Genomic DNA, 27,464 nt, shown 5'->3' with positions numbered 1-27,464 from the left:
TGAACCATGTGACACTGTAATAGTTTACCACCCCTGACCTACAAAAATGGTAGTTTTGTGAAGTTCATCTTCGTGTGTACAGGCTAGTCCCTGCAGCAGTTTCTGTGATATCCAAAGAATGAAACCCACCCAGTGCCCATCAACAGGGCCCAGGTTGGTAAGCACGTGGCACCCATGCACAGGTCACGCGGCTGAGGGACCCTGAGGGGGAAATCTGCAGGACGCTGCCCGGGGAGAAAGCCTAGGGCCAGGGGAGCGTGCGGCCGGCTAACTTGGGAGAAAAACGGGTGAAGATTCGCTGTGTTGGTATAAGGAAACCCTGTGCACTGGTTAAACAGTGTCCGTCCCTCCCATTCATGCCCACCCAGAACTCCAAAACGGGACCTGATTTGGAAACAGGATGTTGGCAGACGTTAAGATGTTAATTAGTTAAGCTGCGGTCATCCTGGGGTAGTGCAGGCCCTAAATCCCATGTGACTGGCATCTTTTTAAAAAAATCCTCATCCAAGGATATTTTTCCCTTGTTTTCAGCGAGAGTGAAAGGGAGGGAAGAAGGGGAGAAAGAGAAACATCCACGTGAGACACATTACTTGGTGGCCTCCCACGTGCGCCCCAACTGGGGTGGGGAACCTGCAACCGAGGTACGTGCCCTTGACCAGGAATGGAACCCAGGACCCTTTAGTCCGCAGCCCGACACTAAGCACTGAGCAACCCTGCCAGGGCATGACTGGTATCTTTATCAGAGGACAAGAGACAGAGGTGAAGATGGACAGCAGGCCATGTGAGGACAGACGGAGAGGGGCGTGATGAGTCTATAAGCCAAGGTGCTCAGACGCCAGCACCCACGAGAAGCTGGGAGAGACAGGAAGGAGGAAGCACAGGTCTGCCGACACTTTTTAAAATATATATATCTTTATTGATTTCAGAGAGGAAGGAGAGGGAGAGAGAAACATCAATGATGAGAGAGAGTCACTGATCGGCTGTCTCCTGCCGGGTCCGAGCCCTCAACCCGAACATGTGCCCTTGACCATAATCAAAGCCGGGACTCTTCAGTCCACAGGCTGATGCTCTATCCACCGAGCCAAACCAGCCAGGGCTCTGCCGACACGTTAGTTTTGGACTCCTAGTCTCCGGAACGGTGAGAGAATAAATGCCTGTTGTTTTAAGCCACCTAGTTTGTGGTCATTTGTTATGGCAGCAACAGGAAACTAATACACTATGGAATTCTATACAACAAACTAAGATTGTAAAGAAAATAAAGGTTTTGATCACATAAATCTCTTACCTATTCAAAGAGTTAAGTAAATAAAGGACTTTGGAGTGCCTTCCCACCTTCTTCTGGTCTGAGCCCCTCCCCACAGGCCACATCCAGGCCCGTGAGGAGGGCTGGGACCCGGGCCACGCTGAGCCCAGCCTCACCCGGCCACCTGGCCATCCACGCCCCGGCCCACAGGACCCACAGGATGGAACAGGTGCGCTGGGACCACGCTCCACAAGGCTTCTCCGCTTCTCCAGGGAAAGACGAGTTTTGTACACCCTGACGGGCCCACGCACTCGGTCCTTCCCTCACTGCGCCCAGGGCCAGCGGCAGTGGAGCGGACCTCATGGGCTTCCCACACCCACATCCCGCAGCGTCAGACCCCACGCAGCCTCCTCTCCTGCCACCCCACATGCCGCAGGCTCTGGCCGCACCAACCGCCTCCAGGCCTGTGTGCTGCCCCTCTCCCTGCACTGCTCTTAATCACCATTTGGCCCTTAGGTCTAACTTAAATATCCTTTTATTCATTGATTTCACAAGCAAATCCTAAGCACCTACTGTGTGCTGGGCTGTTCTAGCGGCTCAGGGCACCACTGGAGCCAGCACTCAGGAAGCAGGCTGACCCGGGCCCCAGGCAGGGCCCTCCGTTTGTCCCCACCCATCACCCCCGCTGTACCTGCCTGGAAATGGGACGTCACCTTCCACTCACTGCCCCGGGCGGGCGGAGACCACTCTAACTTAGAAGGTAGCAGTGCCTGGCTCTAACGGATGCTCAGACCCCTGAGGGGGAAGGCGGGCTGGGGAGGCCCCTCACCTTCAGAGCCACGTCGGCCAGGATGTGGTGCGGCAGCTGCGAGTACAGGAGTCCCAGGCCCACGATGGCCTCCAGCTCGCCCAGGTCGGCTGCGTGCTCCAAGTGGAAGATGGCTGACTCGCGGTCCCAGTCCTCGTCCTTCTCACAGAAGCGCCCGCCCTCGTGGTATCGCACCATGGCCAGATGGACCTGCCGCACAGACGGGGTGTTGGCTGGGCGGCCCGGGAGGCGGCGGCCACACCCACGGGCCCAGCCGGCCTACAGGAGGGAGTGTGAGCGGAGGTGAGCGCCGGGTGGGTGCCAGGGCTCTGCAAAGGCATCGCCGATACCTTCCCCAGAATGGACTTCCCGATGCTCTTGCCAAGGTCCAGAGCATTAAGCCTGCGCACTTCCAGGGCCGCGGCGGAAGGCCTGGGCAGGTGGAGGCGGGCGGAGTTAAGGAGGTTCCACTGCTCCACACAGACCTGGAGGGAGAGAGCCGGGCATGGCGGGTTCCAGGCCGGAGGCCGGGCCGGGGACAGACAGGCGCCAGCAGCTGTCAGCAGCTCCCCCGGTGAGCCTGGCTGGCCAGGTGGGAGCAAACCCTGATGGGGTCGCATTTTCTTGGACAAACAGGGCTCCATTTCTGGTCACTCAAATTCTGTCAGCCCGTGGGCGCCGAGGGCCGAGGGCAGCACAGACCCCAGCGGCTCCAAGAGGTGCTTCCCTCGCCCGTCCATCTGGGCGCGGTCGGGGAGGCGAGCCCAGCGGCCCATTGGCCCGCTCTCCACACGGGCCAGAGCCAGAGGGCAGACCCGCAGCAAACCCCTCTGCTTCCCTCTGGACAGCCAGGTGCCCAGGGAATGTCTCCCAGCTAAACCAGCCCCGCTTCGCCCACCAGTGTGGCTCAGCGACTGAGCTTGGACCTCTGAACCAGGAGGTCACGGTGCGAATCCTGGTCAGGGCACATGCCCAGGTCACGGTTGATTGTCGGTTGGGGGCGTGCAGGAGGCAGCCAATCAATGATATCCTCTCATCATTGATGTTTCTCTCTCTCTCTCTCTCCCCCTCCCTTCCTCTCTGAAATCAATAAAAATATATTTAAAAAATTAAAATAAAAAAATGAACATAACCCGGTTGAAAGGTTCCTTCAGAGCAGCGCCAGGCAGATGTGTGTGCCAAACGCGCCACAGCCACGGCGGCCCGCGGCGGAGGGCGGTCCGCTCAGGACGCTGGGGTCACGGCTGAACACCGTGCCCGGGCCTGGCTGAGCCCTGGCCCAGCTGGGGAAGAACCCAGAACCCGTGGTGAGTCAGCTGTGCTCCAGCGGGAGCGGGAGGGGAGCCTGCAGGGGCCAGAGAGCTCCTGGCAGGAGGCGCCCGCAGGGCAGGAAGGCCCTGCAGGCGGGAGAGGCTCCCTAGCGGAGGCTGGAGGTGGGAGGCGCCAGCGCGCTTTACCGTCAGCTAGAGAGGAGCACCTTTACCGTCAGTTAGAGAGGGGCACCTTTACCGTCAGCTAGAGAGGGGCACCTTTACCGTCAGCTAGAGAGGGGCACCTTTACCGTCAGCTAGAGAGGGGCACCTTTACCGTCAGCTAGAGAGGGGCACCTTTACCGTCAGCTAGAGAGGAGCACCTTTACCGTCAGCTAGAGAGGAGCACCTTTACCGTCAGCTAGAGAGGAGCACCTTTACCGTCAGCTAGAGAGGAGCACCGTCAGCTAGAGAGGGGCACCTTTACCGTCAGCTAGAGAGGGGCACCTTTACCGTCAGCTAGAGAGGGGCACCTTTACCGTCAGCTAGAGAGGAGCACCTTTACCGTCAGCTAGAGAGGAGCACCGTCAGCTAGAGAGGAGCACCTTTACCGTCAGCTAGAGAGGAGCACCTTTACCGTCAGCTAGAGAGGAGCACCGTCAGCTAGAGAGGAGCACCTTTACCGTCAGTTAGAGAGGGGCACCTTTACCGTCAGCTAGAGAGGGGCACCTTTACCGTCAGCTAGAGAGGAGCACCTTTACCGTCAGCTAGAGAGGGGCACCTTTACCGTCAGCTAGAGAGGGGCACCTTTACCGTCAGCTAGAGAGGAGCACCTTTACCGTCAGCTAGAGAGGAGCACCTTTACCGTCAGCTAGAGAGGAGCACCTTTACCGTCAGCTAGAGAGGAGCACCTTTACCGTCAGCTAGAGAGGAGCACCGTCAGCTAGAGAGGGGCACCTTTACCGTCAGCTAGAGAGGAGCACCTTTACCGTCAGCTAGAGAGGAGCACCTTTACCGTCAGCTAGAGAGGAGCACCTTTACCGTCAGCTAGAGAGGAGCACCGTCAGCTAGAGAGGGGCACCTTTACCGTCAGCTAGAGAGGGGCACCTTTACCGTCAGCTAGAGAGGGGCACCTTTACCGTCAGCTAGAGAGGAGCACCTTTACCGTCAGCTAGAGAGGAGCACCGTCAGCTAGAGAGGAGCACCTTTACCGTCAGCTAGAGAGGAGCACCTTTACCGTCAGCTAGAGAGGGGCACCTTTACCGTCAGCTAGAGAGGAGCACCTTTACCGTCAGCTAGAGAGGAGCACCTTTACCGTCAGCTAGAGAGGAGCACCTTTACCGTCAGCTAGAGAGGAGCACCTTTACGGTCAGCTAGAGAGGAGCACCTTTACCGTCAGCTAGAGAGGGGCACCTTTACCGTCAGCTAGAGAGGGGCACCTTTACCGTCAGCTAGAGAGGGGCACCTTTACCGTCAGCTAGAGAGGGGCACCTTTACCGTCAGCTAGAGAGGGGCACCTTTACCGTCATCTAGAGAGGGGCACCTTTACCGTCAGCTAGAGAGGGGCACCTTTACCGTCAGCTAGAGAGGGGCACCTTTACCGTCAGCTAGAGAGGGGCACCTTTACCGTCAGCTAGAGAGGGGCACCTTTACCGTCAGCTAGAGAGGAGCACCTTCAGCTAGAGAGGAGCACCTTTACCGTCAGCTAGAGAGGAGCACCTTTACCGTCAGCTAGAGAGGAGCACCTTTACCGTCAGCTAGAGAGGAGCACCTTTACCGTCAGCTAGAGAGGAGCACCGTCAGCTAGAGAGGAGCACCTTTACCGTCAGCTAGAGAGGAGCACCTTTACCGTCAGCTAGAGAGGAGCACCTTTACCGTCAGCTAGAGAGGAGCACCGTCAGCTAGAGAGGGGCACCTTTACCGTCAGCTAGAGAGGGGCACCTTTACCGTCAGCTAGAGAGGGGCACCTTTACCGTCAGCTAGAGAGGGGCACCTTTACCGTCAGCTAGAGAGGGGCACCTTTACCGTCAGCTAGAGAGGAGCACCTTTACCGTCAGCTAGAGAGGAGCACCTTTACCGTCAGCTAGAGAGGAGCACCTTCAGCTAGAGAGGAGCACCTTTACCGTCAGCTAGAGAGGAGCACCTTTACCGTCAGCTAGAGAGGAGCACCGTCAGCTAGAGAGGAGCACCTTTACCGTCAGCTAGAGAGGAGCACCTTTACCGTCAGCTAGAGAGGAGCACCTTTACCGTCAGCTAGAGAGGAGCACCTTTACCGTCAGCTAGAGAGGAGCACCGTCAGCTAGAGAGGAGCATCGTCAGCTAGAGAGGAGCACCTTTACCGTCAGCTAGAGAGGAGCACCTTTACCGTCAGCTAGAGAGGAGCACCTTTACCGTCAGCTAGAGAGGAGCACCTTTACCGTCAGCTAGAGAGGAGCACCGTCAGCTAGAGAGGAGCACCTTTACCGTCAGCTAGAGAGGAGCACCTTTACCGTCAGCTAGAGAGGAGCACCTTTACCGTCAGCTAGAGAGGAGCACCGTCAGCTAGAGAGGAGCACCTTTACCGTCAGCTAGAGAGAAGCCCTTTACCGTCAGCTAGAGAGGAGCACCTTTACCGTCAGCTAGAGAGGAGCACCTTTACCGTCAGCTAGAGAGGAGCACCTTTACCGTCAGCTAGAGAGGAGCACCTTTACCGTCAGCTAGAGAGGAGCACCTTTACCGTCAGCTAGAGAGGAGCACCTTTACCGTCAGCTAGAGAGGAGCACCTTTACCGTCAGCTAGAGAGGAGCACCTTTACCGTCAGCTAGAGAGGAGCACCTTTACCGTCAGCTAGAGAGGAGCACCGTCAGCTAGAGAGGAGCACCTTTACCGTCAGCTAGAGAGGAGCACCTTTACCGTCAGCTAGAGAGGAGCACCTTTACCGTCAGCTAGAGAGGAGCACCTTTACGGTCAGCTAGAGAGGAGCACCTTTACCGTCAGCTAGAGAGGGGCACCTTTACCGTCAGCTAGAGAGGGGCACCTTTACCGTCAGCTAGAGAGGGGCACCTTTACCGTCAGCTAGAGAGGGGCACCTTTACCGTCAGCTAGAGAGGGGCACCTTTACCGTCAGCTAGAGAGGGGCACCTTTACCGTCAGCTAGAGAGGGGCACCTTTACCGTCAGCTAGAGAGGGGCACCTTTACCGTCAGCTAGAGAGGGGCACCTTTACCGTCAGCTAGAGAGGGGCACCTTTACCGTCAGCTAGAGAGGAGCACCTTCAGCTAGAGAGGAGCACCTTTACCGTCAGCTAGAGAGGAGCACCTTTACCGTCAGCTAGAGAGGAGCACCTTTACCGTCAGCTAGAGAGGAGCACCTTTACCGTCAGCTAGAGAGGAGCACCGTCAGCTAGAGAGGAGCACCTTTACCGTCAGCTAGAGAGGAGCACCTTTACCGTCAGCTAGAGAGGAGCACCTTTACCGTCAGCTAGAGAGGAGCACCGTCAGCTAGAGAGGAGCACCTTTACCGTCAGCTAGAGAGGGGCACCTTTACCGTCAGCTAGAGAGGGGCACCTTTACCGTCAGCTAGAGAGGGGCACCTTTACCGTCAGCTAGAGAGGGGCACCTTTACCGTCAGCTAGAGAGGAGCACCTTTACCGTCAGCTAGAGAGGAGCACCTTTACCGTCAGCTAGAGAGGAGCACCTTCAGCTAGAGAGGAGCACCTTTACCGTCAGCTAGAGAGGAGCACCTTTACCGTCAGCTAGAGAGGAGCACCGTCAGCTAGAGAGGAGCACCTTTACCGTCAGCTAGAGAGGAGCACCTTTACCGTCAGCTAGAGAGGAGCACCTTTACCGTCAGCTAGAGAGGAGCACCTTTACCGTCAGCTAGAGAGGAGCACCTTTACCGTCAGCTAGAGAGGAGCACCGTCAGCTAGAGAGGAGCATCGTCAGCTAGAGAGGAGCACCTTTACCGTCAGCTAGAGAGGAGCACCTTTACCGTCAGCTAGAGAGGAGCACCTTTACCGTCAGCTAGAGAGGAGCACCTTTACCGTCAGCTAGAGAGGAGCACCGTCAGCTAGAGAGGAGCACCTTTACCGTCAGCTAGAGAGGAGCACCTTTACCGTCAGCTAGAGAGGAGCACCTTTACCGTCAGCTAGAGAGGAGCACCGTCAGCTAGAGAGGAGCACCTTTACCGTCAGCTAGAGAGAAGCCCTTTACCGTCAGCTAGAGAGGAGCACCTTTACCGTCAGCTAGAGAGGAGCACCTTTACCGTCAGCTAGAGAGGAGCACCTTTACCGTCAGCTAGAGAGGAGCACCTTTACCGTCAGCTAGAGAGGAGCACCTTTACCGTCAGCTAGAGAGGAGCACCTTTACCGTCAGCTAGAGAGGAGCACCGTCAGCTAGAGAGGAGCACCTTTACCGTCAGCTAGAGAGGAGCTCCTTTACCGTCAGCTAGAGAGGAGCACCTTTACCGTCAGCTAGACCAGGGCACTGGTGCCTGTGGGCGGCCCCTCCCCCGCCCCGGAGGGTGAGCACCACCTCAGGTGGCCAGTAAGCTGGGAAGTGAGTAAGACCTGTTTCCTCATCCTAAAATGGGGCGACACCATTAGCCTGTCTCCCGGGGTGTTGTCAGGAGGAAGTTAATTAATATCATGAGCGCCATATGGGCGGGACTTGAACAGAGAGCTGTGGCGGTTTGATCCCCTCCAGGTCAGGGACCCTGGCATCGCTAATCCTCCCGAAGTCCCCACCGTCCGCCCAGGGCAGGGGCTCAGAGAGAAGGCCTCCCACCGTCCGCCCAGGGCAGGGGCTCAGAGGGAAGTCCCCACCGTCCGCCCAGGGCAGGGGCTCAGAGGGAAGTCCCCACCGTCCGCCCAGGGCAGGGGCTCAGAGGGAAGTCCCCACCGTCCGCCCAGGGCAGGGGCTCAGAGGGAAGTCCCCACCGTCCGCCCAGGGCAGGGGCTCAGAGGGAAGTCCCCACCGTCCGCCCAGGGCAGGGGCTCAGAGGGAAGTCCCCACCGTCCGCCCAGGGCAGGGGCTCAGAGAGAAGGCCCCCCACCGTCCGCCCAGGGCAGGGGCTCAGAGGGAAGTCCCCACCGTCCGCCCAGGGCAGGGGCTCAGAGAGAAGGCCCCCCACCGTCCGCCCAGGGCAGGGGCTCAGAGGGAAGTCCCCACCGTCCGCCCAGGGCAGGGGCTCAGAGAGAAGGCCCCCCACCGTCCGCCCAGGGCAGGGGCTCAGAGGGAAGGTCCCCCACCGTCCGCCCAGGGCAGGGGCTCAGAGGGAAGGTCCCCCACCGTCCGCCCAGGGCAGGGGCTCAGAGGGAAGGGCCCCATCGCCCCGCCCAGGACAGGGGCTCGGAGAGTATGTGCAAGGAGCCTGGCTTCGGTGCAGCACGTCCCTCAGGAGGCGTGAGTGGGGACACAGCCCGGGAAAGGCACGCAGCCCTGCCCAGGGCTCCTCGGGGCCTCACCCGTCCGCAGCTGCCCAGGCTGTCCTCGTCCGACTCGGACCTCTGGCTGCCGTTCGAGTGGCCCTGAGAGAGAGTGGACGCAGAGAGAGAGTTCCAGAGCAGCTCTCCCCCCGCCGGGGTGGCCCAGAGCCTCCTCCCGAGGGGCTCCTCTCGGGGCGCCCGGCCCGGGGTAAGCTGGAGCCCTGCCTGGCCGGCGGGGAGGGCGCTGGTGACAGGCAGGACCCCGTGCCGGAGAGCCGCAGCCTTCCTCTCACGGACAACGGGATGCCGGACAACGGGCCAGGCCTTCCCAGTGACAAGGCTGGACCGGAGGCCGGGCGGCCGCCCCGCTGCCGGACTCGGGCACGTGAGGCTCGGACGCTGTGCCACTGCCAGGCCGCCCTCGCCGGAGGCCGGGCCAGCCCCTTACCCAGCATCCTCCCTGCTTAGCCACCTCCGATCTTGTGCCTACCCCCGCCTGGGCTCCTTCCTACACTCACTGGTCCCCATTAGCCTGTTTTCTCTCGTGCCCTGCATCCATCTTTTCCTGAAATGAGCTTCTTTGTAATGTATTCATCACGTTCTCATGACCCACTTGCTACCCTCCCAGACAACGAGGGAACAGAAAACTGGTCATATTTATTTCCCAGGAGTTCCTTACACGTTCTCGGGGCTCTGGGTCATCCAGCTCACCCCGCTTCTCACTGGGGTATCCGCTGTCCCCGCTGTTCTCAGAGTCCTGTGGAGAGAAGATGGCCGAGGGTCTCAGTGGTCCTGTGAGTGCCTGGTGGTGACATCTGGACACCCCAGCCATTTGCTTCCTCTCCTTTTCCCCATCATCTCACTTAACCTTCTCCTCCTCCTGCCCTGTTGGCTGCGTGAGCACAGGGCAGTAAAAAGCAGCGGTGAGGACCCGGCTCTGAGCTAGACAGCTCGGCTCAAATGTGACTGACTCGCCGGCGGTGACCTGGGACAGCGGCTTGCCCTGTCTCCTTCGTGACGGGGACTCACTACAGCACCTACGTCAGCGGGAATCACAGCAAGCGCCAATGTTAAGCGTGGCTCCTCCATTTCACAAAGGCTGGTTAAGGGTTCTAAGCCACGGATGAAACGCAGCGCTGGGACCAGTATTACTGCAACTAAGCCCTCCGCCCAAACCGCACAGTCACCTGGGTCCATTTTTTTGTTTGTTCTAGATCTGAGATCTGTTCAGAAAGGGATCTGGTGTAATGTACAACCGCTAACACCACCATGATTTATCTGAGTTCTGCACCACTATTCAGCTCACACTTTCACTACTTCCCTTCCTCACTGAGGAGTATTTCAAACACACGATAGGCACCGAGGCCAAGGTGAACGCCTCCCCCCTGTCCCGGCTCTGTCACCTCAACAGGAGGCCTTAGTGACTCTGGGTCTTGCATTTTTATTTAATTATTTACTTTGGTTAATCCTAACCTGAGGATATTTTTCTATTGATTTTAGAGCGTGGAAGGGAGGGGGAGAGACAGAAAGGGGGAAACATCGATGTGAGAGACACATCGACGGGCTGCCTCCCGCACGTGCCCCAACTGGGGCTGGGGATCAAGCCTGCAACCGAGGTGCATGCCCTTGACTGGAACTGAGGGCCAGTGCTATAACCACTGGGCAACTGGCTATTTGTAAAAGGAACTAAAACACTGCTGTTAACATTTAGACCCCTGTGCATGCCCGCCCCTGCTCTTCCTCCTCCAGATAAGCCGCTTCAGGGCCTCACACTCCCTGTGTGGTTTCCTGTAGAAAGCCATCTCGTTTACTTCTGTAAATGCCCTTTTAAAAGAAGCTTGGCATCACTAGCTTAAACGTGAAGCCTGTCTCACTCCCCTGAACAGGCCGGAGCCACGCAGGCACACACCATGGGGTCCTGGCCCTGGTCTGGCTGGGACCCCTCCACGTGGGAGCCTGCCGCCTCCCTGCCAGCCGCCCCAAAGCCTTTACTCTGTGTGAGCTCAATGGCTGAACGCTGGGCATGTTTTTTCTGATTTTTAAAATTGAGGCGTTACTTACAGACCAAACTGAAGTGCTCAGGGCGTGGCGTGAGGCTACTCTGAGCACGGACCGCAGGCCACACCCACGCTCCGGGCAGCCTGCTCCTGGCACCCCTTGCCCCTCCCTCGAGAATCAAGACCGAGCTGAACATCAGAGCCCCCGGCAAACCCCAGCTCTGGGGCCGGGGTGAGGCGGCCAACCTCTCCAGACCGAGGCCTCGTCGTCTGAGGAATGGGGGGACTACCCACCCGAGATGGAGGGCGCAGGCCGAGGGCAGCAGCAGAGGGGGAGTCTGAGCGCTGGCTCCTACGCCGAGTGACCAGGAGCAAGAGGCCCAACCTCTCGGTGCCTCCGTGCCCTCCTGTCTGAGGCAGGGCCCCTCCGAGTCCTGCCCAGCAGCGGTCATGGGGCAGGAGCAGGTGGCTGAGGGCCGAGGGAGCGAGGCATGTCGCCGTGCTAACGGCTGTTAAAGGGACGGACTGGAAGCATCTACCAAGTCCTCACACAGCGTCTGCCCTCGGTGACGGTTCCGTATGTGTCAGCTATTCCTTTTCTCTTCCCTCAACAGTTCTGAAAAGCAGTCAAGAGTAAACCTGAACCTCTGGAGCCATCTGAGGGTGCAATGGCGGTCTGGGTGAGTGTGACAAATCTATAAAGTCTGCTTTAAAAATCCCTGTGAATTTTAAATCTGACACTGGGATATGTCTGCCTGAATGCAAATATGATGCTTCCAGTTCCTTACCCCTGAGCCACCAGAGCTGCAAGAACCTGTTCCATTATCCAACTGAGAGCGTCCCAGCTGACCGTGCGGTGAGGGGCCTGCTGAGCCCTCCCCCCCCCCCAGCACAGCTGTCCACACCACGGGGCCAGACCAGCTTAGGGCACAGCTGTCCACACCACGGGGCCAGACCAGCTTAGGGCTGAGCCGCAGCGGTCACTGTTGCTGACCTGGATTCCCTCTGTAACCACTTCATGGAGGGGAGGACCCAGCTGTTTCCAAAAAACACTGCTGCTGTGGGCGGGAGGCTGAGATTTACTGTGTCCCCCACCCACTCTGCAGAGCAGACCTGGGCTGCCCACCTGGACCCTGAGCATCACCCTCAGTTCCCACGGGGACTCCGCCCAGCCTGCTCCTCCTCCCTCTCCTCACCCGGTGGTTGTCTGGATGGTCGTGATCTTGGGGAGCCACGCTGTCCAAGTCGCTGAAGACAGGCCAATCTGGGCAGGAGAGAGCAGACAGACGAAGCGCTGGGTCCACTGCTGGGAAGTTCCCACGACCCACCTTCGGCCCAGAGCTGACTGCGCTGGGGCCTCGTTTTACGATTTTAAAGATGCAAAAGGAGTGAGAACAATCAGGGCTACAGTTCTCTTTCCTCCTCAAGAACTTTCTCCAAGTCTCGCCAGCTGTGGGCCCCGAGCAGGTGTCTTAATCGGGGTTGTCATAAAGCAACATGTTTGTGAGCACGTGTGCATGGCCATGGAGGCCCTCACGGGTGCAGCTGTGAAGGGAGAAGGGCACCGAAGAAGAGCGCCGTGCCTGAAGAGCTGTGGGCTCTGTGACGGGGTGGACACAACCGTGCTAACGTGGGGTCAAACGCCCCTGGCTTCCATCGCCAACCCTGACAAGGCCCACGTGCAGACTTGGCCTGCCTTCCCGGAGTGCGCAGTGGGACCCCACATGGCCCCAGTCTGTCTCCTGCCTCGAGCTGCCCTGAGCCACACCTGGCTTGCCTCCTGTTTTTTCTTTTTTAAATATATACTAGAAGCCCAGTGCATGATTTAATCATGCACGTGTAAGCTGTCTGTCCGCTGGTCGGCAGCTCCGAAGTCCCTGGGCCCCTAGGGCGAGGCGGGGCGGGGGCGTGGTCCTCCTGCGGCCGGAGCAAGGCCGGGGTCTTGCCTTTGCCTCCCACCCAGGAAGGCTGGGGCCGCCGCCACGTGCTCCTGCGGCCCAACTGCCGCCAGACTCCTCCCCAGGGAGCCGCGCCACCCGCCCACCGCCCGCTGCCTCCAAACCTCCAAAAGGCCGGCTCGGCTCGCTGCCCCAGAGGCCTGTCTGTGCCGCAGCACAACCATGGCGCAGACGCTGAGCTCGCATCGCCGCTGGCAACGCGAGCTCAGCGTCCTGCCGGCCCAATCACCACCCCAGCCACCCCGAGTCCCGCCCCCTGTGTCACCCGCTGGCCCAATCATGGGCATAGCGGAGTGATGGTAATTTAAATATTACCTTTTCATTATGTAGGATTATTGACTTCAGAGAGGAAGGCAGAGGGAGAGAGCAATAGGAACATCAGTGATGAGAGGGAATCATTGGTCAGCTTCCTCCGGCACACCCCCTCACTGGGGATTGAGCCCCCCGCCCAGGCATGTGCCCTGACCAGGAATCAAACCATGACCTCCTGGTTCATAGGTCAAAGATCAACCACTGAGCGACGCCAGCCAGGCTGTCTCCTGTTTTTATATGGTTCCTTTAAGAATGGTTTTTCCTTCTTAAATGGTTGAAGATAATGAGAGAGTAGTATCTTCTGACATGTGAAAACTACGGGGAACTGAAACGTGGATGTCCACAGCAGGGGTGTGGGCACACCGGCCGCCTGTGCTTAAGCCGCATCTGCACTGCTCAGGCGGTGTGCCCCAGAGCCTGCGATATTTCCTCGGGCTCGGCCGGCGCTGTCCGCGGTTGAGCGTCAGCCTATGAACCAGGAGGTCACAGTTGGACTTCGTCAGGGCACAGGCCCAGGTTGCGGGCTCGATCCCCAGTGTGGAGCGTGAGGGGGCAGCTGATCAATGATTCTCTCTCATCATTGACACTTCTATCTCTCTCTCCCTTCCTCTTTCTCTAAAATCAATAAAAACATTAAAACAAACAAACTCTGTTTTAGCTCTGTAGACCTGGCACCTGCCGCTCCAATCACAAGGACCAGGGGCCAACCCTCACTCACGGAGGTGGTCCAGTTTCTGGCTGTGAGGCGTGGCTGAAGATGGGGAGGAAGAGAGGGAGTCGAAGGTCACGTCGCTCATGTTCTCGTCTCCAGAGTTCTCTGACAGGCGGAGGAGCAGGGGTGGCCGGCTCCCCGAGAGGGTCCTCACTAGGGGGCTCCCACACTTTTCCTCTGTCCCCCTCAAGATGGTCTTGGCTGATTGCTGGAGAAGTAACAGGGACGTTCATGTCACAGAGACATCCGCTGGGAGTGAGGAGCTCTGAGGCCTCTTTAAGTTCTGGTGGAAAAGCTAAAAATAACCAGTGAGGATTAACCCAAAGGGGCGTCTGGGCGCCGGCCAGCCAACATTCCCCAAAGCGCGGACCACACTTCGGCCCTGAGCTGGGGCAGGCATGTGACCACACGTTCGGATCCCACGCTGGTCTTTGCCAACGTTCTTGTATCTGGGCCGAGCCGGGGCAGGGGGTGGGCACATCCTCAATACAGCCAGGCTCCGTCTAGTCCAGCTATTTGTTGACAAACACAACCTCACGCACACGCACAACCACACATCTCTCTCCCAAGCTCTACTCACCTGGTCTCCTCACTCTGGTGAAAAATGGGCCCAAACCAAGCAGACCCCAGTTACTCTACTCGCGGGACACTCAGGGCTCTGTGCACGGATTTGGGAGGGATGAGGAGCCCAGATGGAACTGAGACCCCTCGGGTCCTGATGCTCTTCCATTAAGCACCGCAGGTCTGGGCCGCGGGCACAGCGAAGCGGGCGTACTGGCCGGGCAGCAGACGCGCCCGCAGCCCCCGCAGGCTCCCACGGGCACCCACCAGCAGCTTGGTGTTCTGGTTCACTGCGTCCTGCTCTCGCGGTGAGAGGTCGAAGGGAGTGAGGCCCATACTCTTGCAAATCCGGTTGCAGGCGTGGGAGTAGAAGAAGAGCGCCATGCCCCGGACTCCTGCGGACAAAGCAGGCGGTGTTGGGAGCGTGGCTGCTTTTTGACGGGGAAGTGGGGGGGAGGGGGGCCGAGAGGGGGGTATAACCATGCTAAAGTGGGGGGCCAAACGTCCCAGGCTCCCATCGCCACAACCCTGACAAGGCCCACATGCCTGTTTTCCTGAGTGCAAAGAGCTGGGCGGTCTGAGGGAGGGCGTGGTCTCCGTGGCAACAGGCTGCCTTCCCCGCCTACCTAGGTTGCCATCTCCAAAGTCAGTGCCCTTCTCGGTGTGGATCTGTGGGTCGGTGTAGAGGTCGCCGACACCCTGGATGTCCACCACGATCAGCTGGTGGCCGGAACGCTCAAAGGTGAAGTGGCTGAAGGCCTGTGGGGGGCAGGGAGGACAAGGTGACAGGAGACCGGGCTGTGGACACGGGCAGCACCACTCCGAGCGAGGCCGGGACGTGGCAGCCCCGCCATGTGGGGCCCTGCACAGAGGACAACAGCAAGGGGGCCTGTCCAGTTGGGCGGGGACCTCGGGGGGGGGGCGGGCTGACAGAGGTGGCAAGGAGGAAGGGTGTCCCTGGGAAGCGCCCGGGCCTGGGGGCCGCAGGGTGAGACCCTCCCCACAGGGACCCTCCCCCGGGCCTCACCTGCGGCGTCAGGCGCGCGTCATCACGGACGAAGCCCGAGTTGGAGTTGTACTTGGTGTACTTGCCCTCGATGTAGTGCTCCAGGTGGAAGAGGGGCGTGCCCGGCCTCTCCTTCAGCTCCAGCACACACATCTGCACGATGTCCACCTGTGTGTGTGTGTGTGTGTGGGGGGGGGGGGGCAGGAGGTCAGGGCCCAGGCGGCAGCCTCCTGACAAGGGGCCGAGCGGGGAGCTGAGGGCGTCCGCCCGCAGGCCTCCGGGGCCCACAGCGCTCTGAGGCACGGACGCTGCCTGTCCCAGAGCCCCTTCCTCTGAGAATGGAAACCCAAGCCACGGCCCGAATGAGTTCCCCTCCCCGAATCCACGTTTTAGTCCAGTGGTTCCCAACACGGGCACACGCCCACAGCGGGCAATTCGAGAACGAGTTATTAACAGGGAATTTTTTTGCACTTCTTATGGTTCTAGGGGCCTCATATCCAGTATATAAATATATATTGTGGCATATTTATGCATTTCAGTTCTCTTTATAGTTTTGAAACTTTATTTGCTATTATTTCATATCACTTCATATTGTTATTTTTTTAACAATTTTTTTAGTGATTTCTTCCTCAGTACTTCAACTGTCCTTTCGTTCTTTTATTTTTTTCTTTCATGATGCCATGTTCTTTGGAAGCTTGCTTGGACCAAGTGAACAGTTCACTTTTTGAATCCTAGGAGTTCTATGTCACAGGGGCACGAGGATGTTACAGATGCTTAGGTGGGGCCCGGCCAAAAACAGGTTGGGAACCCCTGGGGTAGTCTTACCTTCCAAGGTGATGGTATTAGGAGGTGGGCCCTTTGGGAGGTCATTAGGCCCCGAGGGTGGAGCCCTGATGAACGGGAAGGTGCTTCTCCTTCCTCCATGTGAGGTCCCAGCCAGAGTGCTGGCTCCGAACCAGGAGGAGGGCCCTCACCAGAGGCGACCATGCCAGACTTCCATCTTAGACTTCCCAACCTCTAAAACTACGACGACTAAATTTCTGTTATTTGTAAGTTACCCAGTCTGTGGCATCCTATCTAATAAAGAGGGAATATGCTAATTGACCCTCATGCCATCATAAAAGATGGTGGCACCCACAGCCAATAAGGAGGGAATATGCTAATTGACTGTCACGCCCTCAAAGATGGCGGTGCCCACAGCCACAAGATGGCGGCACCCAGTCCCCTCAGCCCCCCAGCCCCCCAGGGCCGCCTGAGGCTCAGGTAACCAGGACTGGCAAGGCTTGTGCTGCTGGCAGTGGCAGCAGCAGAGGTGTGATGGGGTGTCGCCTCCCGCCGCTGAGGGCTCCCAGACTGTGAGAGGGGGCAGGTCGGGCTGAGGGACCCCCCCTCCAGTGCATGAATTTTGTTATAACAGGCCAAATGGACTGAGACAACCCCCAGCCCTGCTTTTAACAAGATGACACTACTCAGCTTGCAGCTAGGGGTAGCCATGTGACCACGCTCAGGCATCAATAAGTTCTGCTGGTTGCCTGGCAGTGTGGCGCTCCAGAGGCACCCAGGGGAGCGCGTGGGATCTAGCGGCGCTCACACAGCGGGAGGGCGGAACTGTGCGCTGCAGGGCGGAGCGGGCGCCTTTCCTCGAATGCCCACAGGCAAAAGGAGCTTCTGCTGGGCCTCCTCTCGACACCTGGGGCTCACGTGGAGACGCCAGGGCGGGGCCCTGGCTCCATCTCCGCCTGTGACGGCGGGTCACTTAGCCCCTTTGGGTCCTTGTTTTCCAGGAACAGATATCCATTCCCCGCTCCCCCTTCTGCTTTTCCTTGGGAGTCACAATCTCAGTCCCAGGAGGACCCACATTCCTGGTCCTAATGGTGGGCAACTAGCTCAGGCCTGCCCAATCTGCGTATTTCCTTCCCCTGGCCATCATGATTGGTTCAGAGATAGGCACCTGATTTGGTCAGAGCCAGTGAAACCCGGCTCTGAGACTCTCACCGGAACTTCTGGGCAGACAGGCGCTGTTTCGCCAGGACTGCTGGGAGGACAGAAAGGGAGGCTGCAGCTGCTGGGGGCCGGCACGCTGCCACAAGTCGAGGAGCTGCCCGGGCGTGATGCCAACTCAGAACACGGAGGCCAGAGATGGAGGGAGAGTCCCAGCCACCTCAGCCTGGTCCTGGACCCAGCCAGGCCTGTGGGCGGTGCTATTTCTCAGTCCCCGAGGCAATACCTTTCCTTTTTGTATTAAATCCCCTTTTGGGGTTTCTGTCATTTGCAAACAAAAATCCTGACTATCAGATCCTATCTGTAAATAGGATGAAAACATTCCCATCTGGCTCCAAGCGCTGCTTTTAGGAATAAACAACCGTGCACACCCAGCACCCGGCCCTTTGTGCTCGATAAACGGTGGCTGTTATTAGTTACTACAGTGAAGACCGCAAAGAAGAAACCCGTGGCTGGCACCACAGTGTCTCCGGAGACTGTCCCTGGCCGCCCTGGTGGGGGCAGGTGGCAAGGAGGGGGCCACACACCTGCTTGGGGGGCTTGTGTCGATTATACTCCTCTCCCCAGAGCTTGGCCTCCATCTGCAGACGCACGTCCTCAAAGTACACGTTCCTGTCCACCGGCTCCATGTAACGCTTGGCCACGTAGTTGGAGGCGCCCTTCCACTGCTGGGTGTGCAGGAAGTTGGACAGCTTCTTCCTGGGGGAGAGGCAGCAGGGGGCCGGCCTGGGCATGTGGGCTCACGGGGACCAGGACGCGGGAGGTGGGAGGGGCTTCCCTACCGCCCTGCATCCTTCAAAGAGCTGGGCAGGGGACTTCAGCGACTTGGGTAAAGGGCTCCTAGCCCAATCCCTTGGCCTCCAAGGACCAGAGCCGAGATGAATAGGATACTATTGAGCTCATCATCCCACAACCAGGCCCAATTTGTGGTCCACGGGAGAGCTGCTGGAGAGGAGCTTGGGCTAAAGAAGCATAGGCCACTGACTCCATTCCTACACCAGAAATGGCACATGACTTTGCCCTCAGGAGCCCCAGGAGCCTGGGCGGGGCCCTCAAGAGCCAGCTGCCACTTACGTCCGGAAGCACTCCCTCATCGCTCCACGGCCGAAGGGCTGAAAGACACACAGGGCGGGCTATCAGTCCCCAAGCCCGCCAGCAGCAACCCCGAGTCCCATCTCCCCGGATGGCACACACCCAATGGACCTCATCTCAACCCCACCACCCGGCCCTCCGCCCTGCACTGCCGCACCGAAGGCTGAAGGAACTTGGCCGGGAGGCTGCAGACGGGAGACCCGTTCCCTGACCCAGCTGAGCAGAACCCCTCGGGGGGAAGGTGTTATGGGCGATGGAGTGGGAAGACAGTGCATGCGGAGGGATGTGTGTGCAGCCCTGTCTGCAACAGAACCCGCTGTCCATCAACAGTACAGTAAGTCACGTGTTCACGTGGTGAAATACTGCACAGCAACGTGTATGACATTTTCAGTTCCAGCAAAACCAGGTACAAAGCTCACAGACAAAAATGTCGAGCACAAGAAGCCATACTGAAAGCACACCTACAAAAAGGAGCACAACTGACCGCGGGCGACAGGGTTCAGGCCAGTGCTGGCCTCAGGGGCGAGGGGAGCGCCAGCTGAGGGCTCCCAGGCGCTGGGGACATGCTCACTGTGAAACCCGTCAAGCTGCACGCTTTTCTGCGTGTGCAGTGCATTAAGGCGGCTTCCCACAGCTCTCCCCCCACCCCCTCCCCCCCAAGAGCAGGAGGCGCTGTCTTTTGCAGTCTATTTCTTTCTTCAAAAGGCTGGTGGCCAGCCACAGAATCCACGTTTCAACTCAGCAATAGCTGGCAACCTGCAATTTTATAACTATTTATAGTCAACTGATTTTCAACAAGAATGCCAAGAAGGATATTTTGATATACAATGAATATATGAAATGTCCAAAATAGGGAAGTCTATGGAGGCAGGAGGTAGCTTGTGGGTGCCCAGGGCAGGGCGCCGAGGGAACTGGGTACTGGCTGCATCGGCTCCGTCAGGAACCAGTCCCGGCGGCTGCGCCACTCTGTGACTAGGCCAAAACCCTGGGCTGTTCACTGTACATGGGTGTGCTGCATGGTGTGAACTGCCTCATAAAGCCGTTACAAAAAATTAAATATACAGGTCCTGGCCAGTGTGGCTCAGTGGATAGAGCATCAGCCAGTGGACTGAAGGGTCCCAGGTTCGATTCCCTGTCAGGGCAGGGCACATGCCCAGGTTGTGGGCTCGATCCCCAGTGTGGGGTGTGCAGGAGGCAGCCAATCCATGATTCTCATATATTCATATGAGACATTTCATATATTCATTGTATATCCATGATTCTCTCTCATCACTGATGTTTCTATCTCTCTCTCCCTCTCGCTTCCTCTCTGGAATCAATAAAAATTAGATATACCATACTTTAAAGAATCCCCCAAAGTTAAAAAAAGGGTGGGTGTGCAGGAGAGGGAGTATGAACTGACATCAGAGTGAGAGAAGGCCGCCCAGCCCTGCCCCGGCTCGCGCACCTGCTCACCTGAGAGGCCATCTTGATCAGAACCTCGTCCTCCAGCCACTCGCCGGTGACGGCGTTGTACCTGCGGAGACAGCGCCGCGGGTCCGGTCACCGCTGCGGTGAAAGGCCTCCTGGCTCCCGCCGCCTCGGCATCAAGCCCCTCTCTGCCCAGTGGCCCAGCCCACCTCCTGGCTGGGGGGGACGCTCCCGCCTCCCAGGCCCCGCAGTGGCCTCCTCCCCTGTCCTCAACACAGGTGCCCTGTGCACCGCGTCCCCTCGGCACGCCCTGCGGGGCTGTGACGCCCCCCGGCAGGCCCCTCTCTGTCCCGTTCACAGGGGCCTGTGTGGTGGATGCTCATAAATGCACGTTGGATAGATGACCGAAGTAAACGTCCTTATTATAACCGGGCTACGTAACAACGGTGCCCCAGGACAGGCGGGAGCAGTGCCCTCGACCTCCCAGCAGTGTGGGCAGCCCGTCCGGGCGCTGGGTGCACGGCCAGCCTCTCCCTTCCCAGGAGCCGCTCTCCACCAAGCCCGCCTGCCCAGGCCTGGCTGCGCCTCCAGCGGGTTTGCCGGCGGAAAATGCCACACGCCGTCCGTCTCTATCCGGCCTCCTCGCCCCCCGGGCCCAGGTGTTCTTAGCTCCACAGAGGCCGCCCTGGGGGCGCAGACGCCAGAACCCGCCAGCCCCCGTGAGAACGGCCTCTCAGGGCGGACGCCTCCAGGAGGAAGCAGAGGCCTGGGAGAAGGCTCAGCCCTAGCTCATGGCAGGTGTTCTGCTCAATAAATAATAGCGATGATTATTATGATTACTATGTAGAGACCAAGGTAAGGGAAACAGTTTTCCCTCACCTTCAAGAGACTGCCACCTGGGAGGCACTGGAGGGGCGGGCGGGGGAGGAGCATCCTCTCTGTCCTCCGGGACCACGGGACCATCAGGTCAGCGCTGCTCGCAGCGCGTGTGCAGTGTGCTGGCTGCTTAAACCGCTGCCTCCAGCCAGCCTCTGCGGCAGCCGTGAGGCCGGCAGTGACTGCACCTGCTTTCTTGATGGGGAAATGGAGGCGCAGAGGTGAAGTAATCTGCTGAGAGCTAGGATTCCACCAGAACCTTGCTCTTACGCAGCCTGGGTCCACCCCCGCGAACAGGAAATCTGCCCCAAAGGGCCGGCCTGCACCAGCTCTTTCTAAACTGGGGACACAGGAGGAAGCCTCCAACTCAGAAACCTCTGGCGGTCCGGGCATCAATGCTTGACCACTTCCCAGCCAGGGCAGCGACGGCAGACTTTGGCGAGGAAATAAACAGTCTGGCTTGGTCCCGGTCTCAGGGACACACTGAGCAGCCCAGGAGCTGGGTCTCGCTTTGCCGGGGCCTCCCTGTGTGGCCTGGTGGCCGCCCCGAGGCCACGTCTCACCAGCCAGCCACCACGCTGCCCTGGCAGGCGGCAGAGCAGAGCTCACAGCCTCCCCTGCAGCCCCCACAGTGCTGCCCTGGGCTGCTGGCACCCACCCCCCCCAGAGCCCTGGCAGTGGAAGGGGGTGCAGGCCAGGCCCTACTCTCTCCGCGCAGGGTGGGAGCGGAACATGCTGCTGAGCGGTGGGGAGGCTCCACTGCGTCTGCATCCACGTCCCCTTCCGGCAACAGCACACTGTTCCTGGGGACCCCGCCCGCCGTGCTCAGCGCATGTGGCCTGGGTGGGGCTGAGCCCAGCACCCGCTGGCTTGTGGCATGTGACTAGGCCTGGCCCATCACAGCAACGCGCCCTGGTACAATGACTGGTTCAGAGATGGGCATATAACCAAAGCCAGGTCACTGAGATTCAAATATGGAACTTCTGTTTTTAAAAATTTGAGAGAAAAGATCCTTCCCTACAGGGTGATATGGATGGTGGGGCCCTCTGTGCTGCTGATATAAGCGTCTATCTGAGGTCAAAGCTGAAGGCACCCTCAGAGCATCTGGAACCAGCCATGCCTGAAGCCCACACACAGGGCGGGGCACAGTAGGCTTACGGTCGTTTGTATGGAAAACAATACAGTGATTAATGATAACAGAATAAACTCTGTGTCTCACGTACAACGGTAAATCTACTTCTGGCCCTGCCTGTGTCTGAACCAAATGTTCCCTTTTATCCTTAAGCTGCTGTGGACTGAGATTCTGTTACCTACATTTGAAACAGAGTTCTGACTAATTTGAAGGCACTGGGCTGACCCTTGACAAACCTCTGTCCCTGGGGCGATAAGGGAACTGAGAGGACTCGCTTGGATCATTCCGAGCCGGAGGGGTCTACAGAGGTCAGGGACAGGGGCGGGCTCCAGGGCAGGTCCACGAGTCTCTTAAAATTCTGAGCAGAATTAGCATATGTGCCACCTTCTGAGATGGCCCGCATCGGGGTCTCGGAGGGGCCCAGTGCTAGACCCGCTTCCTGCTCAGGCTTTCCTGGTGACTAACCAGACGGCGCGGGCACAGCGCCTGGCGCGGAGAAGACTCCGGTCCGGGCCCTCGTCACCGCGGCCTTCTTTATCCTCACTACGTTCACGGTGGTGTTTGTGGCTTTTTGTTTTGTTTTTCACTCTTCCTGAAACCCCCTGAAAATCCCCCCCGCCCCCTCCCCGCCTTTCCGAGCAGGGCTCCCTCCTCCTTGGTCTCCAAGGGGACGCGGGCCTCACTGCGAGCAGAGCAGGACCCAGACCCCCAAGGCCTCCTAGAGGCCCGGGGTCACACCGCAAGCCCAGGCTGCTGACCTGTGACGGGTGGCGTATTCGGTGGCAATGTCCTCCAGGTGGAACTCAGCCCAGGGGTCGGGCATGTGCTTGGCCTTCGCGACGGCATGCTTCCACGCTTCCTGCAGAAGGCAAAGGGCGAGTCAGCCCAGGGGCTTCTGGGGCGGGGCTCCGGCCGCCCCAGCCCTGATCCCGGGGCCCCCGCCGCTGCATAGGCGTCCGTGAGAGAGACGGCCCCATCTATCCTTCCAGGAACATAGTCCCCGAAAGACCCTATCTGCTCACGGGCACAGCCCTCCCGGGGTGCAGGCAGTGGGTGCCGGCCGGGGTGCGGGGATAGCGGGTGCCGGCCAGGGGGCGGGGACAGTGGGTGCCCCACATGCTGTGCATGGCCGTGAGCGCTCTCAGGGGTAATCCGTAACGTCAGGAAACAGGAAACGCATCCTGTATTTTCACTCCGTTCTCCATTCTAGGAACGGGCCCGCACAAAGCCAGCGCAGCGTGCAAACCCACCCGGGAGGCGCCCGGCTGTGCGGCGCAGGCGGACCTCGCCAGTATTACCTACGTTTTACTGCACCATGTACTGCCCGGAACCAGAGTCAGAGAGAGCATGACCCTCTCGGCTCAGAGCACTCAAAACCACACAGCAGGTAGGTCGCCTTGCCGTGAACAGGGCGCTAAGTTCTCAGCCACAGGTTTCCATGCGACGTGCCGGGCCGGGGACCCGGAAACCAGGGCCTGGTGCCCGCCCCGCCGGGGCCGTGATGACCAAACATCGTCCACACCTCCAAGGCTGCTGAGGCCCAGGCTCCTCGGGACCCACTCAGAGAGACGACGAAGCCCCGTGAGGAAACAAGAGAATTCTGATTCTCACTGTCTCACGGGACAGCCCCATTTTCTGTTTTAAAAACCTCATTTTATTGCTTTGACATAACCTCAAGTGGAACCCCTCCCTGCCCCCACCACCAAGCACTCCCGACACCCACACTAGGTGATCCTCTCCCTTTCCGAGCAACCGGAACCTTCGCCCTGCGGCCTCCACAGCCTCAGAGGCAGCGCCAGGCCGGAGCCGGGAGGAGCGGGAGGAGCGGGAGGAGCGGGAGGGCGCTGGACAATGCCTGGGCGTGGCAGGCCCACCGCTTCCAGACCTCACCTTCCCGCACCACCCCTCAGCCACGCACACCAGTCCTGCAGAAGCCCAGCCTCCACAGACGTGGCCCAAACAGGACAGCATCCCACCCGTGCCCTTGCCCGAGCCCCATCGCTGGTCCTGCTCAGGGGAGACAGGGCCGAGGAGCTGAGCCTTCCAAGAGACAGACAGAGAGATCGGGGCATAAACGCACACGCACACGCACACACACACACACACACACACACACACAGCCCAGGGCTCCTTGCTGGGGCTTTCTAACATTTCCAAAGTCAAAAAATAAAGCCTGTCATTTTTTTCTTTTAATTTGGAAACTAATTCACATTTAATCAAAATACTTGGGGAAAAATAAAAAACAACTAAAAAAGAAAAAAGGAAAAACAAGCCTGCCACAAGCCATCTATTGACAGCAACCATCATCACTGGTTTAGACTAACTAGTTCTTTCCAGATCCTTTCCATGCATTAAAAAAGAAAAGGTTTTTATTGATTTCTAGAGAGAGAGGAAAGAGAAGGAGAGAAACATCGATGACAGAGAAACATCAGCATTAATTGGCTCCTCCTGCACACTCCCTCCGGGGGATTGAGCCTGAAACCAGGCACGTGTCCTGACTGGGAATTGAACCGGCGACCTCCTGGTGCATGGGTCGAGGCTGGCCAGCCCGTGCATTTTTAAAGTAAGACTGGAATGACACTGTCGGTGTAACTCACAGCATTTCAGGAGCAGGGCCAATGGGACTTGGGACTCTTATTTAGTGATCTGTGTTTTTTCCTGACTCCAAATGTGTCACCTGTTAGATGTGTCAGACACTGCAGCACCTCAGAACCTGCAGGAGGAAGCGGAAGTGCTTTCTAACCCCCGTCCCCGCAGCCGCTGCAGGCGCTCTGCACTGGCACGCCGTCTGAGAGCCCTGCAGGCGCACAGGTGCTGCTGTGTCCCACGTAGCAGCACCTAAAATGTCTCTCCATGTCACATGCACACCCAGGCTGGTCGACCTCACTTCCCCGCTCGGTTGTGAGATACGTAATTGTGTGAGTGTGCCTCGAGGTGTTTCTCCCTCCGTTCTTGGCAGCTGGATCCCCTCCAGCACTTCCTCGTACAAGCACTGCTGGAGTGACCCCGTGTGTGGACGTGCAAGAGCTCAGGAGGACACGCCTCTTGGAAGTGTAACTGCTGGGTCACGTCTGAATTTACACTTTGAAGCTTTCCTCCAAAAAGGCTCTAAGTTATACTCCAAGAGACGGCAAGCACATTACTTAGGAACTTTAACCCAAACGTGGCTGGGAATTTACGGGCGGGTGGCTTAGTGAGCCGTGGGTGGTTTCCCGACGTGGCCGTTCACCGGTGACTCACCACAGGCAGACTTTGAGCTCTTCACGGGCTTTTCCTGTTACAAGTAACCCTGCAGCTGACATGTTTACCACTAAGGGAGTTTCTGAACTGCTGTTCGTTACAAAAGGGCCAGTGCTCTCTTGTCCTCCAGCTGCTGGGAAGGCAGCGGCCACCTGCCCCGCCTGCCGCGAGCCGGCGGGTGCCAGCCGCCAGTGGGCTCCTTCTGAGTGTGCCTGTCCCGGTGCCCTGTCCTGTGCCTGACACACAGCTCTCCAACCGCACCTCTCTCAACTGGGGACTCAAACGCTCCCCAAAACACCAGACAGGGGCCCCACATTAGATGACGAGGACCCACAGCAATCACCTCCTGCCTGGAGGCTGTGGCAACAACCAAAACCAGTGAAGGAGAAAAGAATTTTAGAATCAGAGCGTTATTTACAGCATGAAACTTACCTTTCTCGCAAAACCCAGAAAAGACACATGCCATGCCTTGTTGGCAACCGATGGGTTTAATGCAACTGCATTTTTAAAAACACAGAATAAAAAGTCCTCTACTCAGACATGGTTCCCTTGACTCCGTTCCCACCCAGCTGACTAGCTGTTGGAATAGCCATTTCCTTGTTTACAAACAACAACGGAGAATGTTTGTCATTCTAGCAGTCGTCAACTCTTTCCTGCCCCAAACCTGGGTAGCGGTGCTCCCAACAGAAACAGGGGCTCGCCGAGGCCACAGTGCTCGCCAGGTGAGCAGCCCCTGCCTGCGCCGAGAATCGCAGTGTGCTATTTCCACCAGGTTCGGAAGAACAGGCGTGGATGCCGGGGAAGTGAGTCCTCTCAGACGCCGTGAAGGCAGCGGGAGGGGGTGCTGCCGCCTCTGGTTAGGAAACTTCCTCGCTGACGCGGGACCCAGCCGTCTGACTGCCTCTGGGCGTGCGCAGGGGAGCCGGGCCAGAGACAGCCGGCCGTACGCTGTGCGTGATGAGTTGGGTCAGGGCCAGTGGCCCAGAGGGCTATAATGGAGCTGAGAATTCCTACCGCCTCTGACACAGCTGTTGTGCCATCGCAGTACTGATGATGACCGTAAGGGACTATGTTGCTCATTGATGTGTTTACTCTATACAGTTTTTATTGTTATTTTAGAATGCACTCTTTCTACTTATAAAAGCACACCTCGTTTACCGCACCTTTTGATTGCAGCATTTTCTCGTGTGCTTGATTTGATCTCGTGTTGCTTTATAAGTTCAGCCCGAGTGCACAGTGCTGACAAAGTCTGCAGTAGCGGGCAGTGACGTCGCTCCTTCCCACTCACTCACTGCCACCCAGAGCGGCGTCCAGTCCTGGGGGCTCCCCTCGTGGTAAGTGCCCTAAAGGGTGCACCACCTACAGCAGGCGTCCTCAAACTACGGCCCGCGGGCCACATGCGGGTGTTTTTGCCGTTTTGTTTTTTTACTTCTATGTGCAGTGTGCATAGGAATTTGTTCAACGTTTTTTTTAAACTACAGTCTGGCCCTCCAACGGTCTGAGGGACAGTGAACTGGCCCCTGTTTAAAACGTTTGAGGACCCCTGCCCTACAGTATTCAGTACACACTCACAGGCACACAGCTGGGAGCACTGGGCTCTACCTCAGCCTGGGTGTGAGCACGCTGTCCCATCCCGGTGTGTGTGAGCGTCTCTATGATGTTCACACACTGATGAAATTGCCTAACGAGGCATTTCCCAGAACACACCCTGTTGTTAAAGCATGCATGACTGTACTTGCACGCAGCTGTTAAAAAGATCTAGGTGCTGACATGGGCAATCTCTAAGGCTTATTGTTTAGGGAAAAAAGTAAGTTGCTACATAATGCAAATAGTATAACCCCATTTAATGGTGGCAGAAACCCATAAGTTGCTATCATAGTTTTCTAGGGGGGGTGTCGGCAAATCTATCCTATCTAATAAAAGAGTAATATGCAAATTGACCATCACTCCAACACACAAGATGGCCGCCCCCATGTGGTCAAAGATGGCTGCCCCCATATGGACACAAGATGGCTGCCACAAGATGGCCAGCAGGGGAGGGCAGTTGGGAGGGACCAGGCCTGCAAGGGAGGGCAGTTGGGGGTGATAAAGCTGGCAAGGGAGGGCAGTAGGCGGTGACCGGGTCAGCAGAGGATGGCAGTTGGGGGTGACCAGGCCTGTAGGGAGGACAGTTGGGGGGAACCCAGGCTTGCAGGGGAGGGCAGTTGGGGGGATCAGGCTGGCAAGGGAGGGACGTTAGGGGTGACCGGGCCAGCTGGGGAGGGCAGTTGGGGGTGACCAGGCCTGCAGGGGAGGACAGTTAACGGTGACCAGGCCGGCAGGGGAGGGCAGTTAGGGGTGACCAGGCCAGCAGGGGAGGGCAATTAGGGGCAATCGGGCCGGCAGGGGAGCAGTTAGGCGTCAATCAGGCTGGCAGGGGAGTGGTTAGGGGGTCATCAGGCTGGCAGGCAGAAGCGGTTAGGG

The 27,464-nt window shown here is 58.2% G+C and overlaps 1 protein-coding gene across 2 annotated transcripts in view; it reads right to left on the bottom strand.

The window, feature by feature from the left end:
• The window catches only part of EEF2K (eukaryotic elongation factor 2 kinase), a 60,747-nt gene that overhangs the window by 9,242 nt on the left and 24,041 nt on the right, over window positions 1-27,464 (bottom strand). Inside the window, exons 3-15 of one of the 2 annotated variants that reach the window (XM_079791597.1) lie at window positions 22,520-22,620; window positions 19,799-19,859; window positions 18,326-18,363; window positions 17,779-17,950; window positions 15,272-15,418; window positions 14,871-15,003; window positions 14,512-14,639; window positions 13,690-13,891; window positions 11,898-11,965; window positions 9,384-9,461; window positions 8,744-8,806; window positions 2,402-2,536; window positions 2,073-2,261 (exon numbers count right to left, since the gene is read on the bottom strand). In XM_079791597.1, the coding sequence (XP_079647723.1) occupies window positions 2,073-2,261; window positions 2,402-2,536; window positions 8,744-8,806; window positions 9,384-9,461; window positions 11,898-11,965; window positions 13,690-13,891; window positions 14,512-14,639; window positions 14,871-15,003; window positions 15,272-15,418; window positions 17,779-17,950; window positions 18,326-18,363; window positions 19,799-19,859; window positions 22,520-22,620 (1,515 nt within the window). The remainder of the gene's footprint in view (window positions 1-2,072; window positions 2,262-2,401; window positions 2,537-8,743; window positions 8,807-9,383; window positions 9,462-11,897; window positions 11,966-13,689; window positions 13,892-14,511; window positions 14,640-14,870; window positions 15,004-15,271; window positions 15,419-17,778; window positions 17,951-18,325; window positions 18,364-19,798; window positions 19,860-22,519; window positions 22,621-27,464) is intronic. The other variant, XM_079791598.1, reaches the window with a different exon arrangement.

The sequence above is a fragment of the Cnephaeus nilssonii genome (genome assembly GCF_951640355.1).
Source record: "Cnephaeus nilssonii genome assembly, chromosome: 2".
In the NCBI taxonomy this organism is placed as follows: Eukaryota; Metazoa; Chordata; class Mammalia; order Chiroptera; family Vespertilionidae; genus Cnephaeus; species Cnephaeus nilssonii.
This window is presented reverse-complemented; position numbering and strand designations above follow the sequence as displayed.